The sequence below is a fragment of the Podarcis gaigeae genome (genome assembly GCF_964106915.1).
Source record: "Podarcis gaigeae genome assembly, chromosome: 10".
NCBI lineage: Eukaryota > Metazoa > Chordata > Lepidosauria > Squamata > Lacertidae > Podarcis > Podarcis gaigeae.
Genome location: NC_139686.1, coordinates 19,255,819 through 19,274,994, shown reverse-complemented (window position 1 = coordinate 19,274,994; position 19,176 = coordinate 19,255,819). Strand labels below are relative to the sequence as shown.

Below are 19,176 nucleotides of genomic sequence, written 5' to 3'. Positions count from 1 at the left end.
GAAAAAACCAAACCCAGGTCTCTGCAACTGGAGACAGATTATAGTTTTCTTCTTCTTCTTCAGAGACTTAGTTTAGACCAAGCATTTGGACCCTTTTCAGTCCAGGGCTGCATTTCCTCATGGGACACCTCTGGGGCTGTGTGCCAGTGTTGGGCAGGACCAGAGGCAAAGGTAGGTGGAGCGATGGATTTCAGCTTTGCAAGCTAGAGATATCTGCAGACGGGTATACCCCTACACCTCTCTGCCATTCATACAGGCAAACAAGAGAGATTATCAAGGAGGGCATGGAGTACAGAGTACAGACAGGGGTCTGTTTTGGGGGGAGGGGTGTGTGTTTCCTGGGGAGTCTTGAGGGGCAGGTAGAGAGGGCTGAAGGACTGTATTCAGCCCATGGACCTCAGGCTCCCCACTGCTGGTTTAGGGGGTTATTTCCACCCAAATTTGAGTCCACACATACGGCAACACTTTAGTATCTGTACAGCACTCACGGACTGTTCAAGGCACTTCACCTTAAGGCTGACCTGAAATGCCCTCTCCCCATTTGCCCACTCCTGTTTAGGATAGGGCTATAACTCAGTAGCAGAACACACATTTTGCATGCAAAAATCCCAAGGTTCAATCCCTGCCATCTCCAGGTAGGGTTGAGGAAATCTCTTGTCTAGAACCCTGCAGAGACATTGCCACCCATTGTGGACCAGCCTTCCCCAACTTGGTGCCTTCCAGATGTTGTTGGGCTAAAGCTTCCAGCAGCTCCAGCTAGCATGGACAGTGTTCAGGTGTTATGGGAACCACAGGCCAAAATTCCCAGAGGACACAAGACTGGAGAAGGCTTGATGAATACTAGCATTCAGTCAGAATGTTGGGACTAAGACCTAATGCCCTGGGATTCAAATCCCCACTCAGCCATGAAGCTCACTGGGTGACCTTGGACCACTCCCACCTTCTCAATCTATCTACTTCACAGGGATGTTGAGGAGGGGTTTGTGGGAAGAGGCATGCATACTGCCCTTCCCTACTTAGAGAGGAAGGGTGGGATAAAAATATAACTGAAATATATCTTCAGTAGACCCAAGGCTTTGTCTGAGTGAGCTCGGATGTCAGCCAAAAGAGAGCAAGATACAGAAGCAAGATGGAGTATAGTTACATTTGGTTGATTTTTTAAGGAAAGAATAATGGGATTCCTGCTGAGATCTTCCATGTTGTTGCGATAGGCCTGTTTTTCCTTCGTACATCTTCAAGGAGGCTGTTATGCAGAGATGCTTGTAGTAATGCTGTTTGTTTTCTCCTTCTCTTAGCTGTGTAGTAGATGAGATGGACTTCTCTGGCATGGAGCTTGATGAAGCTTTGCGGAAATTTCAAGCCCACATCCGGGTGCAGGGAGAGGCCCAGAAGGTGGAGAGGTTGATTGAAGCCTTCAGGTAAGAGCTGCGCTGATGTGGTACAGTTTGACAGGCAACTGCTTCCAGTGTTGGAGGTCAACTGTCTGAGGAGTAGCCAGGAGTTTCCCCTTACCCAAGGAAGAGTAAACCTATGAGTAGGTTTTAAAGGTTTCTGTAGTGATATTCCAGTGGGCCATGGAAGGTGCAAGATCCCATGAAGGGTGCTGCTCCTTCACAGTTTTGTGGCTATGGTTGGTGTTGTGCTACCCCACAAATCAGCCAGACGGCATTGACAGGCTCACCAGATGTAAGCCATTCCTACAAATTTACAATTTCATAAATGATGGGGAGGTCACATGTCAGGGAAAACCTTCTTACATCTTCAGCAGGTACCTGTCTAATTTCATTTGGTAATTGATTCCAGAGGGCTGTCGCTACAGCACTAACAGCCCTGTTTCTAGTGCTACACTTCTGAGACATGTGGTACTCTCGGCAGTACTTCTGAGGCATGCAGAACTCAGACCCTTGTGAGAAGATTGCCACAAGCACACAGTTTTGTTGCAGGGAAATTTCTGCACATATTCAAATACAGTAAGCCCTCAACATACACGGGGGTTATGTTCCAGGGATCATGCCTAAAGCCAAAATCACGTATAATGAAAACACATTGGGTGCAATGGTGGGTGGGATTGCCAAAGTCTTTTTTCCCAGATGCCCATTTCTGTCATGGATCAGTTATTCTTGGCAAACAGACTTTTCCGTTTGTGTGCTTGTAGAACCAACTGATGCACTGCAAGTTGTGTATGTTAAATCTAACATGCTTCCTGGTCTTTTGAATCTACCTAAAGTGATTGGCTTGTTCTTTTATTCTGAGTTATAGCTCAGGGATTGTAGGCCCAACCACTTTGAAGCATTTTTTAAAAAACAGTCAAGTGGTGTATAAATTTTATGGAATAAAATAAACTTTGGTGTCATCATTGATAGTCAGACTTTATGTATTATGAGGATCCCCAGACATTTAAATCTATATAGCAGTGGCATTTGATTTCCATTCATGTGTGTTGACTTTGTCTCCCCCACCTGCAGCCAGCGGTACTGCATGTGTAACCCTGACGTAGTCCAGCAATTCCATAACCCAGACACCATCTTCATCCTGGCCTTTGCCATCATCCTTCTCAACACGGATATGTACAGCCCTAACATCAAACCCGACAGGAAAATGATGCTGGAGGACTTTATTCGGAACCTCAGAGGTGAGGGCATTGCTTGGATGAGCCATAATCCCATCGTGAAGTAGAATTCAAGCCAGAGGTAGAAGCACATAACACCAAAATAACTAAAATATGTGTACCCGAAGGGAGGAAAGTAGCATTGCCACCTCTCCGAGAGAGGGAGAAGACCTATTTACATTGTTGATCTTGTAAATATATGTACATTTGAAATTGCTCACTAGCTGGTCATGAAATTGAAAAAAATAATGCACCTCCCCATAGTTATTGCGCCTCCCCATAATCTCTGGTCCAACAGGTTTGCAGAGGCAATTCTTCTTTGGCCAGAGCCTTTACTGGGACAGAAATATATGACCATGTGCATTTATCACAGCCAACCATTGACTCTATCTTCTCTTTCTCAAGCCTCTGAAAAAGCACACCCCCTTGTAGCTCAGGTTTATATTTTATCTCTGTTCTCATTGTTTATGCTTCACAGGAGTGGATGATGGAGCTGACATTCCCCGGGACTTGGTAGTGGGAATTTATGAGAGGATCCAACAGAGAGAGCTCAAATCAAATGAGGACCATGTAACCTATGTGACCAAAGTAGAAAAATCCATTGTTGGAATGAAAACGGTGAGCCTTTTGCCCATCACAAGGCAATCTGCGTTACTGTTGTTGCTGTTGTCATCCCTTGCAATCGTGTTTGCTTCATGGTTACTTTTTCCTTATGAAGCTGCCTTGTGCCAGGTAAGACCATTTATCCTGTTGGCCCAGTATTGTCCTTCTCGGGAATGGGGAACCAGTTAGACTCCATCAGCTCCCACCAGTCCTAGCCAGCATGTCAAGTATGGTGGCAGATAGAGTCTAAACAGCGTCTGGAAGGCCAGAGATACAAACCCCTGCTTCGCACTGAACTGGCAAGGCCTCTTCATACAGAGTCTCAGGATGAAGTCTTTCCCATCACATTCTGCTTGTGATCTTTTTAACTAGAGATGTCAGGGGTTGAACTAGGGCCCTTCTGCATTCGAAGCATGTGCTGTTCTGCCACTGAATTATATGATTAGTCTTCTCTTTCTGACTTACGTTTTCCTTTAATGTGCCCATCTCCTCTTTTCTTTCTCTGCAGTGTTCTCTGATCTCATTTATAATTATTATTATTTTTGCATCATTATTTCTTTATTTTGTTTGCCCTTGAAAATGGTCTTGAGTATGTCTGTCTGATTTTCCGGGCAGCAATCGTTTTTGCAGACCCTGCCTGCCTTGTAACCTGGAAGCCAAGTCCGTAGGAAGGCACAAAAGGCTGAAGGTGTCTCAGGGCCCATGTGTGTGTACAGAGACCACATGTGCCTGGGGTATACGGTGGTGGGTTCTGCAAAGAGCCTTTTAGTAGGTGTGGGGCATTCAGTTCACTTTTAATTTTAACAAGAGCCTACCTAAATCACACTTCCCAAAACAATGCACAAACCAATATCTTTTGTTAACTGCACTTCTCCAAATTTTGCAGTGTGGTTCTCCAACCTGAATAACGTGTAAAGAAATGGGAATGTTTGGGGCGGGGGGGGGGAGTGTGTGTAAATATGCATTTATTAGTAAAAATAACATATGAAGTTACATTGTTTTAGGGACAATTGTTTCATACTAGGCCAAATGCATACAGAAATTTATCAGTTAGAAGAAACACACATTAAAATGCTGACAATTTTTTGTAAGGACTTTTTTTTCCCCTTAAAAAAAAATTCAGGCATTCAGGCTAATGAGGAAATAGGGAGAACCGAGCTTAAAACTGGAAAAAAATGAGAAATCGAGAGAAGATGAAATGGACAGATTTGTCTACCCCTTCCTGGGAGAATCACTGTGTAGATATTCCTGTGACGATCCAGCTGTTCTCTCTCTGATTTCTAAGCCATGAGCGGTAATTAGTTAGTTAGTCCTCCTCGCCCCTACTGAAATTAAGCTTCAGCACATGTAACTGCATTTTACATATACATTATGCCCCCCCTTTTCCTGTCTCTCTCCTCTCCCTGTCCTCACTCTTTTGTTTTCCTTTCATCACAATTTAGACCATAAACTCCTTGAAGCAGAGGCCTGTCCTTTTTTGCTTATGTTATTCTGCAAAGTGCCATCTGCAGTGACAGCCCTGTATAAATCACTCCCTCTAATAGTGAACTCAGGTGGTGAGTGCCAATAAGACTGGAGCCAAAATGGGGCCACTGAGAAACAGAAACAGGAAGGTAGCGGTATGCTTGGAAGGACTCTGAGGTTTCCAGAAGCAGAAAAATACATTTTAAAACGAACAAACTTCTAAACAGTCCGCAGAGGACTACCTGTGCTCAGTAATCATAGGACATTGTGAGTCTTGCGGAAGAGAAAAATGGAAAACCTAGCAGTGGAGAGTCGAATGGCCTGCTTGGAGAAAATGGCTGGGAGGAACTCAGGACAGGAAATGCTCCTTTAATGAGGGAAGATGAACCCTGAAACACTTTGTTGCTGATTCCACTTGTGATCCATAACAATCAACATTGCTATTTCAGTTTCTATTTGCTTCTCTGCTGTCATGGGGGCTTAAAAACTTGCTTTCCCTTCTCCCTCCAAGAAAAGGACCAGACTTAGCAGACTTTGCATCACAGGCCCTATTATATTTTTGTGCTCATGCAAGCACCAAGGTCTTCCGATTCCATCAGGTGTAGCGAGATACTGCAGATCAGGGAAAGTCTTGAAATGAATGAACTCTGCCTGCCATAATTGTGAGAGGCTGCTCTGGTACATTCAGTGCCATTACGGAGCAGAAAACGTCCTGATGAGAACAGGCTGCAGATGGTGGTGGGGCAAAGCCATTGCAAAGGCTTGCTTGAAGTCATTTAACATGCAGTTCTTTGGGGTTGGCAGATAAGGAAGGGGACTGTTTCCACTCCGTCTCTGTCTTCCAGGTCCTCTCAGTGCCACATCGCCGGTTAGTTTGCTGCAGCCGACTTTACGAAGTGACAGACGTGAACAAAGTACAGAAGCAAGCTGCTCACCAGAGGGAGGTCTTCCTCTTCAATGATTTGCTGGTGGTGAGTGGCCTTTGGCCTTGAGAATCACAGCATCGCAAAGGGACTTAGAGCCAGTGTTCAGGAAAAGCACAGGACACGAGGCTCCCCTAGGACTTCCAGGTTGGATTTGATCTGAGGCGTTGCATTCTCCCTTACTTATGAAACTCCCTTCTATGTAGAAAGGTAGCAATCAGGGAGAAGGTGCTTAGATACCTTTTTATCTGTGATATGCTGGTTTTTCGTGGGTAGGAGGTTTGTTCTGCTGGTTGTTCTTTTGCTCAAGGAAGCATTCGGTCATGAAATCACCTACCTGCCTTCCAAACACTGCAACAAATGTGTTGTTGTTGTTGCTGTATGTATGTATATGTATGTATGTATTTGTGCAGATAGATGATAGATGATAGATAGATAGATAGATAGATAGATAGATAGATGATAGATAGATAGATGATAGATAGATAGATGATAGATAGATATAGATAGATAGATATAGATAGATAGATAGATAGATAGATAGATAGATGATAGATAGATAGATAGATAGATAGATAGATAGATAGATAGATAGATATAGATGATAGATAGATAGATAGATGATAGATAGATAGATAGATAGATAGATGATAGATAGATATAAAAATCAGTCTTTAATGCCACCTTTTACTATGCCCCACCATGACTCAAAGATTACAATTACAGCACCAGCAGAGATAAGACAACAAAATGAAATACAGCCTTAAAACAGCAATGGATTTGACATTTCTAAGATGAATTAGCAAAGTCTTAGCTTGCTATATAAGTTCCATCTCTAAGCGAATGTTCCTCAGGAAGGAGCCCCATAATCTAGGTGCATGACTGAGAGACCACAGCCTCCCAATACACATCAGACAGTGGGTGGGGCAGGAACAGAGGCTTTGAAGATGATCTTATTGAGCGGACAGGTTTATATGGGAGAAAGAACTCACAGAAGAATAGAATTGCAGAGTTGGAAGGGACTTTGAGGATCATCTAGTCCAACCCCCTGCAATACAGGAAATACGCAGTTCTCCCATATGGGGATCGAACCTGCAACCTTGGCATTATCAGCACCATGCTGTAACCAGCTGAGCTGTGCTACAGACCATCTCATGCTTTAAAGCTGAAATCAAGCAACTTGCACGGAGCCCAAAACTGAGTTAGGAGCCAGTGATGTGGGCATGGAACGGAAGTTGTATGCTCCATGTGTGCACTTAGTATACTTGCAGCTACCTGCCGAGCCAATTGCCAATTATTCATGGAAACAAAGGGGCAGGTATGGACTATCTGCGTTTGTACACTTTTGCAAAGTGCAAGCAATAACTTTGTGGGTGCACACTCAAGAGAATCCGGTTTCATGTTTCCCTGCATAGTGAAAGGAAAAGTCACCGCAGAATAAAAACACATCTCCATCTTAATCCATTCTACTTTGTTTCACAGGAGCTCAGTGAAACTGATAAGTTAAAATCTCTGTGAATCTGACAAGGTTGATTTGACAGGACTCCCTGGAGAGTAGAAAAAGAAACACCAAAGCATATTTCTCACTAAATTTCCTATGCTGTACATTCTGGTGACAGTTATCAGATTTTTTTAAACGGTGCCGTTTATTTGAGCCAAACTGGACTTGATGCAGTTAGCAATTGCACGGCATGCTTCAAACAAGTAAATAGCAGGTAAAGGGGGCATGATCCAGAACGTGATCATGATGGAGGAATAAGGGGGCTTTAACCCCTTGCTGCCTTCTGTCCTGATCCAGCCCCTTCAAAGATAGGTGTTGTCCCTGCAACCACTTAAAGCTTGAAACAGTCTCTCGCATGTTGAAACAGTCTCTCGCATGGATTTTATCAAGGGGTTAGGGAATAAATAATGTATCCCCTTACAAGACACTTTCATGGGCAATCCATTGTTCACCCTTCAGCACACAAAGAAATTAAACCCGGGGTTCTTTCCAGGCTGACTCTAGTTTAGAGTGGGATTCAAACACATGCTGGATAATTTGGGTGGTGTAATTGCAGTTGATTCCCCGAAAGATCAGGATTTATGCGGTAAGGAAAGTGGTGGAAAAAATACATCTCCGAAAACAAATTAGAATGGATTCTCATGGAGGTCTTTAAGCAGAGGCTTGACAACCATATGTCAGGAGTGCTCTGATGGTGTTTCCTGCTTGGCAGGGGTTTGGACTCGATGGCCCTTGTGGTCTCTTCCAACTCTATGATTCTATGATTCATTAAACAGCCAGCCATCATCTGTGCAAATGTATCGGAATGAATGCCTAGTAAGCAGGTTTTCTGTAAGTGCCCTGGAATTATGACCACAGAGGACAAATGCTGTAGCTGAGAGTAACTCCCAAGTGTCTTTCCATGGGGTCACTGTGAGGGAACAAAACTTAGGGGTAGTATTCAACTATGTTTTACTCAGGGACGGCCTTTGCTGTTGCATCTGAAAAGCTCTCTTCATTTCTCTGTCCTCAAACAGATTCTCAAGCTTTGCCCCAAGAAGAAAAGCTCTTCAACGTACACATTTTGCAAGTCAGTCGGCCTGTTAGGAATGCAGTTCCATCTCTTTGAGAATGAATGTAAGTTTGTCACAGTTTTGGTCACTCGCCAGATGACATTGGAGGACAAGATTTATAGTGTGAATTTTTATACAATGGTAGTAGTTTGATGCCTTGGGCTGGAAAGATGCGTAGCCTTTTGCTTAATGAGAGAGTAGTTTGAAGTGACAATTTCAGTTTCCACCTGTTACCCATAACCTCTATATTTTGGCACCATGCAGTATTTGTGCAGGCTCCTAAAATGTAAAAAAACCCCACAAGCTTTTAAAGGGGAGAGGATTTTCCCATTGTGCATTGCAGAGGAATGGAGCATGGCTTGAAAGGATCTTGTTGCTTTGACCTTGGTGCTATTTTATTTTTTAAAATGAGGTACAGGTACTCATATAAAAGTATTATGGGTGCCAGCACAAAATGGCTGCCATTGGCAGGAAAGAAAGCAGTGCCGATACTGTGTACAAGTGAGTAAGGTAAAGGTAAAGGTACCCCTGCCCGTACGGGCCAGTCTTGACAGACTCTGGGGTTGTGCGCCCATCTCACTTAAGAGGCCAGGGGCCAGCGCTGTCCGGAGACACTTCCGGGTCACGTGGCCAGCATGACATCGCTGCTCTGGCGAGCCAGAGCCGCACACGGAAACGCCGTTTACCTTCCCGCTGGTAAGCGGTCCCTATTTATCTACTTGCACCCGGAGGTGCTTTCGAACTGCTAGGTTGGCAGGCGCTGGGACCGAGCAGCGGGAGCGCACCCCGCCGCAGGGATTCGAACCGCCGACCTTTCGATCGGCAGTCTTAGGCGCTGAGGCTTTAACCCACAGCGCCACCTGCGTCCCTGTACAAGTGAGTACTGTCACACAAAAAAGTCCTGGTGTTTCTTATATCTATATGGCTAGTTTCGTTGGCTGAAAACCAAATTGCTAGGTATTTCTAAACTTTAAATTGCTCTGGAATGTTTGCATCTATGTGACATTTATGTTTCACAGGCTTCCCACCAAATATTACCAACTTAATCTTTCTGAGGTTTATTTTAAGGAAAACTCTACCAAAATCAATAAGCTGGTACCTTGGACACCAATGAAAGTTTAATAGTAGGAACATACAATATTTGTATGTTAACAAGGTGACACATCATCAACCTCTCCAAGGCTATCCAGGATAATTTAATCCAATACAGTGTTTTTTGTATAAAGCTTGAACAGGGTGCAAACACCTTTTAGGAACCCCACATAGAAATGATATATTATCAGCTGATATAGCAAGCCTAATTGTGCTCTTAAGCAAGTATTGGAGCATAGTGCCTTAATGTTTTTAACTGTTGTAAGCCCCTTGAGTGATGCAAATGTAACTGCGCTGCTTTGTTTTAAATATGTAGCTGGCAAAAAGAGACTCATGTATGCTGCCTTTGAGAATGTATCCCCCTAACATTTAACTTAATCTATAGAAACAGACTGTGATATATGTTATACCAGACTGATAAATGTCTCTTGTTGGAGGTTACTCACAACATTCTCTCTGCCTCTCAATTTCTCCCAGATTTTTATGGTTCCAAATTACCTGGGTTTTGTCATCAAATGGCACCCACCAATGCAAAAATGATCTGTGATCATTTTGAACTGGATTTCTGCAATTTGGCAAACACTAAGTAGTGTCAGTCAGTTGGTGCTTTTCTCAGTGTAGACTCAGCAGCAGCAAACTAAGCTCCCATGCCTTCTCTTGTTTGAGTCATACGCATAAGTGAAAGTATGTACTGAAATATTGTACAAAATCATTTTTGACTAGGTGTTTGTTCGTACTTGGAAATACTTGGGCAGGTCGTTCCATGCACAAATCCATATCACCACCTCCATTATAGTGCTCAGATGGATGCTTCTTTTTGGTACACATGGAAATGCATATCGTCTTTCCATCCTGGGCTCTTTCTTCCATGGATGTGAGCATTTGTTCATATGCAGCACTACAGAATTCCTGCCCCAAAAGTGTGCTATTTCAATTTGCACAGCTGCTTATTTGTGCGAGTTACTTGGAAAAATCAACATGAACAAACTGAGGCGATATTTCATATGCATTCAAAACAAAGAAGTGCAGTTTCAAGAGTGGCCTATTGCAGACTTATAGTGCAGTCTACTCTGAAGTAAACCTGGTTAACTTGAGAGGGATGGTATAGGATTGCAGCCTTAGAACCCCAACGCCCTCATCCATAAACCAGCTGGTCCAGATTTTTATTCCAGACCAACCAATCCTCTTGTTTAGCAGGAACAAACCTGGCAGCGTTTAGCTGTGTTTATTATTATACTAATTGGTCTCATTAGTAGGATTATGTAGAAAGCTGCCTTAATAAGTAGGTCAGGCTGCTTGTCCATCTAACTAAGGACTGTCTACTCTGACACAGGACTGTCTACTCTGACTTGGCAAGGATCTTCGTCAGAGAGGCCTTCCCCGGCTGCTGCCACATGATCCTCTTCACTGGAGATGCCAGGAATGAAACTTGGGGGCTTTCTCATCTGCTTTCCCACTGAGCTATGGTCCCTTCTCAGAATGCTTCAGCCCTTTTAATGTATAGAACCCACAACACCAGTTTTATGTCCCCTCTCCTCCTTCTTTTTTTTTTGTAGATTACCCACACGGCATCACCTTGGTGACTCCCCTTTCAGGCTCAGAAAAGAAACAGGTACTCCATTTCTGTGCTCTGGGAGCCGAGGAAATGCAGAAATTTGTGGAAGACCTAAAAGAGTCAATAGCAGAGGTGATGGAGCTAGAACAGATTCGAATTGAATGTAAGGCTCCCAGCGTGGCCCAGACTCCATGCAGTCATTCTGTCTGTATGTACATATGTCTGTGTCTTGTGTATTTTTGTGTCTGTTGTTAGCAGGGGTGCCATTTCAGATTTCAGGAGTGGGGCAGGCGTCCCAACAAGGTTTAACGGTCCTCTCTTGAATACATGAAAATTTAAATAAAAATGAATTTAGTCAATATTAACTAAAAATGAAGATATTCAATATTAAATGGAAATGCAAAAGCTGGTGTATTTCAGAATATTTCTGTGATTTTAAAATATTGTTTATGCTACAAAATAATTATTAAAATGTTATCAATACTGGATTATCAGACATCATTATTTGCAAGTAATGAGATCCATGCCTTTGGCATGTGCATCTAGAGCAAGCCACACTTAATTTTTTGCAGCATTAATTTCTCAGCATTAGAAATGGCGAGTTTGGCAGAGATAAAATATTCCTAATGAATAACCAGAGATGGTGTAAACTATCATGGCCCCTTACTCAAAATGGCACCCTTGGTTGTGGAGCTGGATGAGGGTGGAGGGCTGGCTGTATCTTCTTGGGATGGGGGGATTTTATTAGAAAGTGAGTGTATAAACTGGATTGTTCTGTCTGATGCTGATATGTGAGTACAATAAGCCACATAATGTGGACAAAAATGCACACATTAGGTTAAAGGGTTTCTAAAATGCATATATTAGTGAAAGTGACATACAAAACGCATTATATAAGGAAAGACTGCTTTGCAAAAATGGTTTATTGGGCAAAATTGCATACAAAATGCATACATTCATGCTAAACTGCTGATGACTTTTCATGAGGATGTAATTCTTTCCTCCCCGCCCCCCCCAAACTGGTGTGGAAATGTGGAAAACTGAACCTAAGTCTGGGGGTAAGATTCACTCATACTTAGGATGAGCCATGGGAAGGGTGCAGAACAGTTGAGAATATCTGCACTTGGCCTTGATAAAACTGACAGCTCCAGCATAACTTTATCCATAGAAGAGACACATCCACCACACTAGAGATACTAAGGGTTTTTAAACAAGAGCTGTTGATTTGTGCTTTGATTTGTGGAACAACAACAACATTAAGCGGTCCACTGAGTCCTGAAGTAATTTTCAAGAAGTCTGCAGGGTGGGTGTGGGAGTAGAACCACAGCTCTATAAAGTGCATTCCTAATTTGCCTGATAATTAACTACAGTGGTACCTCGGGTTACATACGCTTCAGGTTACAGACTCCGTTAACCCAGAAATATTACCTTGGGTTAAGAACTTTGCTTCAGGACGAGAACAGAAATTGTGCATTAGCTAAAATGGTGCTTCAGGTTAAGAACAGTTTCAGGTTAAGAACAGACCTCCGGAACGAATTAAGTACTTAATCCAAGGTACCACTGTATCTGTCTTGCCTGGATGCACAAAATCCTGCAATGTTCCCCTGTGTACTAGCACTGATTGATACTTCCTACCAGATTCTTCTCTCCCAAAGAACTGCTCCATAGCCAGCTTCCTATAGTGTCTCCCGCTATCCCAAACAGATAGCTAAGGAATGCCCCAAATCTGGCTTCAGCTATTCACAGAGGAGCTGATTACAAGCTGTAGGAATGAATAAATGGATAGTGCTACGCAAATGAATAGCTGAGAACTCCAGGATGCAGAGCTTCATTGCCTTGCCATTCCATTTAGGCCAAATAAATGTTTTTGAATATGTTCATTGTACATAATTTTTACTGGTTGTAGAATTTGTGTTTCCTTGGCACAGGATGTAGATTCCAGGGCTAAAATGTTTAATATTTTTAAAGCACGGAATAGACACGTCCGTTGTGTGTGTGCATGCATGAATACACTTTCTCTAACCATTATTTCTCTGCTTGTCTCCTGTTGCTTCCACTTCCATATCTTCCTGTCTTTCTCTCTTTCTGCTCTGCTTTTTAGTTCTGTCTCCATTCTCTCTTTAAAAAAAATGTTCTTTCCGTGTATCTCAGGGGAGCTGGAGAAGCAACATGGGACAAAGAACCTTTCCTTAAAGTCCAATGGAGCTCAGATGGAAATACAGTCCAAGCAAGGATCTCCAACAGGTTAGTCTGCTTCTCTGGGTTCTTCCTCACTTCTCCCTGAAGCTTAGCTAATCCTCTGAGACTTGGCATGCAGAAATAGGGAGGACAAAATGTCTTCAAGTCTCTTTGAACCTCCAGAATGGATCCTTGAAGCATGCTAAAGTTATTTGCTTTTTTTAAAAAAATAAGTTATGGTATTTTCCAAAGAATACATTCCATGAGGTCACACTCTCATTATTTCTCTTGCTATACGTTTCTCCATAGTGGGTAGTTCTCCAAATCCGAAATCTGACCTGGAAGATCATTTAGCTGCCTGTTAGTCTGGAAACTCTGCAGCTATAGACTTCATACTGATATATGTTGATTGGAAAGAACTGTATACATTAAACTGGAGTTGGCCCAGCAATAGACTGTGTAAGCACAGTCTCTGAGATACTCAGCTGGGTGGCCCAACATGTTTTGCTATCTGAGCTGGAATAGCAAATAAGAAAATCCAACGTGTGTCTTCCCCTATGACTAAAATTAAAATAATAAGACATTAAACAACTAAACAATTTTCATGACACACCAAACTGTCTGCCTGAGGTGGCTATCTCTTTGTGCCTAATGGCAGGGACAGGCTAGTCACACAAGTCTAACTTCTGGTTTCATTATGCCGAAATGGCCAAAGTGAGTTATGTGACTCTTGTTCAGGAAGGAGCAAAGAAGAGAAAATGTTTGTTGCATGAGAGCTATAGGGATAAATGCCTCTTTCGGTCCTTCTTGTGGTGCCACAAGCTTGGATGAAATTAAGCAGATCAGCGTGGGGCAAAAAATGTGAAGACATTTCAACAGTGTGGTAGCATATTTCCAGAATGAGATTTCAGTTTTGGTAACCATCCTTCCACTCAGTAGCTAGCTGGGAGAGGAAGGACAGACAGATGCAGAATGTATAGGATATTGAACAGTGTTCAAGAATGTTTTGGGTTTAGAAACTGCTGACCTAAGCAACTCATTCGCCAGATGCCATCTTTGTGCTCTTTTTGGTGTCAGGAGAAGAGCCTTTTGCTCATCCAGACCTTCTAAAAAACTTGTGCAGTCTGGACCTCTCAGTTCTAAAATCTGTTCTTTAATTGTGGGGTTAGAGTTTTTGTTTCCTTGCTGTATTTATGCTACTTTTGATTTGTTTCATTGATTTTAAATTGTTTTTACGCTTATTAATGGTAAACCACCCAGAGAACTTTATGTTATTGGGCAACATGCAAACATTGTAAATAAATAAGTAAATAAATAAATATTGCATTTCATCACTGAGGAAGGGGGTCTCTTTTATTTTCAAAGCCAAAAGAGATTTGGGAGAGAAGGTTCCGGACAGCACAGTGGAGGTAAGTAGAACACACAGCAGCTGAGGTAAGTAATTCTCCCTCAGTTCAGCTCTTCTTACATTCTCTGTTGTTTCTTTTCTCAGGTTTTAATCAATGCCTCCCCTGCCAGACTGACAATTTTACCAATTTCCAGAGATACAATAAAAAGTTACTGCTAGGACGGGTAATACAACTTTCAAATCCAGATTAAACTTCAAAGCATTTTTTTTCAAGCCGTTTCAGTAACTGTTAACACATCCTTCATGGAGCGAGCGCCCGAACTCTGGAGACTAACCTGCTCCTTCCTCATCCCCACCCAACACACTTTCAGGAGAAATCAGAGACACAGCTGAGGTGAACTCTGCTGGCAGGCCACTGCCATCGCAGGACCCCCCCGCTAAAACTCACTGCTATGACCTTTCCCTCATAGCTTCTTCTGCCCTAGACACTGGGCCCTCGTCACAGGCTTCATATATTGAAAGCATAGACCAAACATTTCCCATATTCACTGGGACTCTTCTTAGGTTGAAAGCTTAGGCCAATCGTTTCCAAATTTGGGGAGGGTTGTTGGAGGAACTTTCTTGCCTGTCCTTATTTGGGACTCTGTTGTAGGAGTCTTTCTGTGGATCTCAGCTCACCAAGAAAGCTGTCACCTGGGAGAGATATCCAAAATATTTCGTTTGCCCCAGCTTTGTCCTTTCCCAAGCCTCTTTCACCAATCAGATAGCTCCATCTCCCTGCAAGTGTTACTTGCCATAGGGGCAGGAGCTGCAGTTCTTCGCAAACAAGCATTTCCTCAGTCAGCCTCCATTTCCAGCTCCAACTCCTCTTTCTTGCTGATTAGGCCTCTTTCCACAGAGGCCATTTTATACCCACGCCCCAGCTTTCTGTTCCACGGCCTGGGAAAAACTCAGCTGCCACAGGCATAATTCCTCAGACCCAGTTCATGCTGGTTTCAGAAACCCAATTTCATTACCCTGATGACATTCCTGCTGCTGGGGAGGAGGGACAGGCATCTCCACGGCCTCATATACAGCTGTTGGGCCTGCAAACATTTCTCCATAAAGGGTTTTCAGTTCAGGGATGCAAAATTCCCAGGAGACAGTTCACAAATATATGTTCCTTCAGGTGATTCCAGAATCAGGCAAACAGGGCCCCAGAACTGTCCATCATGGAAGAGACCCTTCTCTTCCCATTCCTAGTTTCCTCCTCCTCCTCTCCTGGGGAGCTGTGTCCTTCTGAAACTCTTTATTCTAGGAGTTCTCCCCCTTGTACCATAAATAGCCCTTTCCATAGGGAGCCCAGTTCCAGCCTAGTTCCTGCTTTCAATCTAATGTTGGGAAACCCTGTGGGCTTTCTCTTCAAAGACACTTCAAGCCCTTCTTCCTCCCCTCTCCCTCTTCTTCCTTCTCTGCAGAAGTGAGCATCTCCATTTTCTCTGAGACTACCTGATCTGCTGCCATTCCATCAGATTTCTTTTCTTTTCTTTTCTTTTTTTAACCATTGTACAAGCTAGATGGGTACTTTTTTCCTTTTCCTTTTTGGCGTGTGTAAAACCATTTCCTTTCACTTGCAAACCATCGAGTGGATCAGAGCGAGCTGCAAATTTGCTGAAATATGTCAGATTTCTGCTTTTTTTCTCTCTCGTCCCTGTTCCTTTTTTTAATTTTCTCCTTTTGTAAACAGATTAGTGAGTCATGTGTGCACCTTCCTGCTTGGAAAGACAGGAGCTGGGAAGAGCTCAAGTCTTTCTCTGAGCATCAGCAAATCTCATTTTTTTCCCTCCTTGCAAAGATGTGCAACCTCAATTATCCTCCCCTCTTTCTGCCTCGTTGGCCCATGGATTGCATGACGATTCAGGGTTTCGTAGGAACTCTGCTTGCAGAACAGAGCTCAGTCAAAGAGGGAACTTTATAACTACAAAGCAAAAATAAGAGAGTCCTTATCTCCAATTGCTTTCTTTCTCTTAAGTACTATAACAACAGGAAAAAAGGGGAAAGGGGGATGTAATTGACAAAAAGAATAACCTAAGCAATAAGGCTGTTCTTCCTGGGATAAGAGGCAGTTGGGGCCAGGCCATTAGCAGCCTTCATTTTGTAAAGTTAAAATCTCTCCCTGACCTGCTCAAAGTGCCACAATTTGATTGCATTTGCTCAATCTGGATAGTTGAGGTTGTGCTGTATGTGGAAACAGCATCACCGCCTTTGCTGTAATGGGGATCTTTATTTTCTAGAAGGAACTTTTCAGGGGCCGTGCTTGTGGGGAGGTGGGAAAGAGGGGTGGAAGGAGGACCACGTTGGGGGAGGAGGAGATTCGGGGGGGGCTGTGGTTTATGGGGGGGAAGGTCCATTGATGGAGGGTGGTCGGGTAAAGGGCAGCCCATTAGCAGGAGATGGGAAGAAGTCTTGTAACATTTAATGCTTCTTTGACTGTTTCTAAACTAGGTGTCAATTCACAACAGGCTTCAAACGTACCAGCACAACTCTGTCCCGGGGCTCGAGAGTGGAATGCAGCCCAGCACGCATCCTAATATGCCGCGGGAGAGGCTGGAGACAGCATTGGTGCCCTCTTACCCTGCCTCGGCAGGGACACTTGTACAGTGCCAGCAGATTGTCAAAGTTATAGTCTTGGACAAGCCGTGCCTCGCTCGCATGGAGCCGGCCCTCAACCAGACTCTGACACGCTACGTGTCCTCTGATTCCTGCAGCTCCACCCCCTTGCGCGGTCTAGGCAGCGGGCTCCAAGGGACCCCGGTGAAAATCATCCATCAGCCCCCGCTTCCGCCGCCACCGCCGCCCTACAACCACCCGCACCAGACCTGTCCCCCCAGCTCCTTGCTTCAGAGGCGCCGGTATTCCAGCGGCTCACGCAGTCTAGTGTAGCAGCTCCACCAGCACTAGCCAAACAGCACAGACTTAACCATGGGACCCTTTTTCGGTCTTCAAAGAAAAATCTAGTTTGTGATTTATTTTTTAGTAAAACTGGAAAAAAAAAACAAGAGAGGGGGTCGGGGAAAGGCATGCGAGAAAAGCAAATGATAATAATGAAGGAAAAGTAAATGACAGGTTGTGCCACAAACACGCCGTTATGGGACTAAAGTTGGCTATCATATCTCTTGGAATGATTGATTCTGTTTGTGAGGGGCCAACCTGTGGAAACTGCCTGAGAGTTTCTGAAGATGTTTCCTGACCAGCCTTCCATCCATTCAGCCATGTACATTTACCTCCCTTCCAACAAACATGGCGCTGTTCTGCCACTGTTTCTGACAGGCATTACTTGGCTTTCTTTGCTCTTTGTTTTCCATTCCATTTCCTGTCTCTCTTTCCTTACCTCTTCAGCTTCTTTGTTTTCTCACCATTCCCAGACCATTCCCAGGTTTCTGACCAAAATTGACTTGAGTTCCCTTATGGGGAGAGCACTGACTTTGATAGTCCACCTTGTTGGGGCCGAGGAACCGCTGTGGCTGCTGCTGCCGCCACCACTGCAGCTTGCTAAACTGGAGCTGAAAACTTGTGCCACTCATCACACTTTCTTCTCATTGCCTTTTGGGGCTGTCTTGTTCTCTCACAGCAAGCTGGTTGGAAGAGGAAAGCCAGAGAGAGAGAGAGAGAGGAAGGGAAAGTGGAATTTGGAGACTGTTGTTCCCCACCCACCTCATGCTACAGCTGAACACAAAGATGGCCTCACTTTGGAGATAAAAAAAAAACCCTTCTGCATCGTACTCAGAAAACTTTGCTGGACGCCATCAGAAATGCACCACTTGTAAATACACACCTTTATGGTTTGATGCGTATGGACCCTGCTCACTAAAGGAAGACCTGGCAGCTCTGAGGAAGTTTGGGTGAAGGCAGAGAATAGTTCTTGAAATCTTCCTGTCATGGCCACTTTCTCAGATCGATCATCTTGACAGGCTGAGCCTTCTGCACATTTTTTAAAAATTGTGTGTGTGTTTAGTTATTTACTGTATTTATGTCCCGCTTTGCAGCCTGTAGGAGGTCCGCGAGGTATCTCACGAAACAGAACAGGGTTAATTTGGCAAAGGGAAGCCTATCCCCACCCCTCAGAAATCCCCACCACAGCCCCCCTTTATAGGCTCTCCACTAACGTTTGTGCTTCCTTCACACAGAATCTATCTTTGGTGCACAAACAATTTGCAGAACCTCAAGTGACTTTGGGCTTCGTATGACATCCCCAGGAAAGGAGGGCAAAGAAGGCATGGGAGAAGCAGGGTAGCAGCTGCATCCATCCCCCTGTCACGCCACGAGTGTCCCTGTTTTAGAGCAGATTCCAGGTTCTCCTCTCTGCTTTCATGTTTCCTTTGGCCTCCCTCTATCTCATACGTTATCCTGAATCAGCAATAGATGTTCACGCAGGCAGGGAAACACATGATACATGTTGAGTCATGCTTTGGACATTTCTGTGTGCTCGCATCGAACTTCTGACCTTAACCTGCCTTAGTGTTTCCAAGAAGATGAAAGGAAATCCTGTTTGCCGAAATGGTACAGAGGAGAGGCAAGGAGCAACTCATTATCCAAAGCCTCTTTTGTTTTGCTTTTATGAACATGTAAACAAATCATATTGTAGTGAATTAAGGATTTGTTTATTGCTAATTATTTGTATCCCACCTTTCAGAGCAGGCTCTGATACTGTCTCACTGTAGCCAGCCATGTAAGCACAAACTCATTAACACCAGGTTGGTCCCTTCTTCGTTCTTTCCTCATCTCTCTCTCCCCCTGCCCCAAAATATGGCAAGGTGGGTGGGGAGTCCCAGAGGGAGGAGATGAAAGCAGAGCTCGGCTCCTCGCTGTTTTC

General features: G+C 43.9%; 1 protein-coding gene across 9 annotated transcripts in view; it reads left to right on the top strand.

Annotated features, from left to right (window-relative positions):
• The window catches only part of IQSEC3 (IQ motif and Sec7 domain ArfGEF 3), a 136,827-nt gene extending 117,871 nt beyond the window's left edge, over positions 1 to 18,956 (top strand). For 3 of the 9 annotated variants that reach the window (XM_083700006.1, XM_083700008.1, XM_083700007.1), the window contains 9 exons: positions 1,296 to 1,418; positions 2,466 to 2,632; positions 3,087 to 3,226; positions 5,521 to 5,646; positions 8,116 to 8,215; positions 10,800 to 11,006; positions 12,950 to 13,042; positions 14,342 to 14,385; positions 16,809 to 18,956. In XM_083700006.1, coding sequence (XP_083556132.1) covers positions 1,296 to 1,418; positions 2,466 to 2,632; positions 3,087 to 3,226; positions 5,521 to 5,646; positions 8,116 to 8,215; positions 10,800 to 11,006; positions 12,950 to 13,042; positions 14,342 to 14,385; positions 16,809 to 17,246 — 1,438 coding nt within the window. In that variant the 3' untranslated portion in view covers positions 17,247 to 18,956. Of the gene's footprint in view, positions 1 to 1,295; positions 1,419 to 2,465; positions 2,633 to 3,086; positions 3,227 to 5,520; positions 5,647 to 8,115; positions 8,216 to 10,799; positions 11,007 to 12,949; positions 13,043 to 14,341; positions 14,386 to 14,468 lie in introns of all 9 variants that reach the window. The other 6 variants (XM_083700004.1, XM_083700003.1, XM_083700001.1 and 3 more) reach the window with 6 other exon arrangements.
• Positions 18,957 to 19,176: the final 220 nt, after the last annotated feature.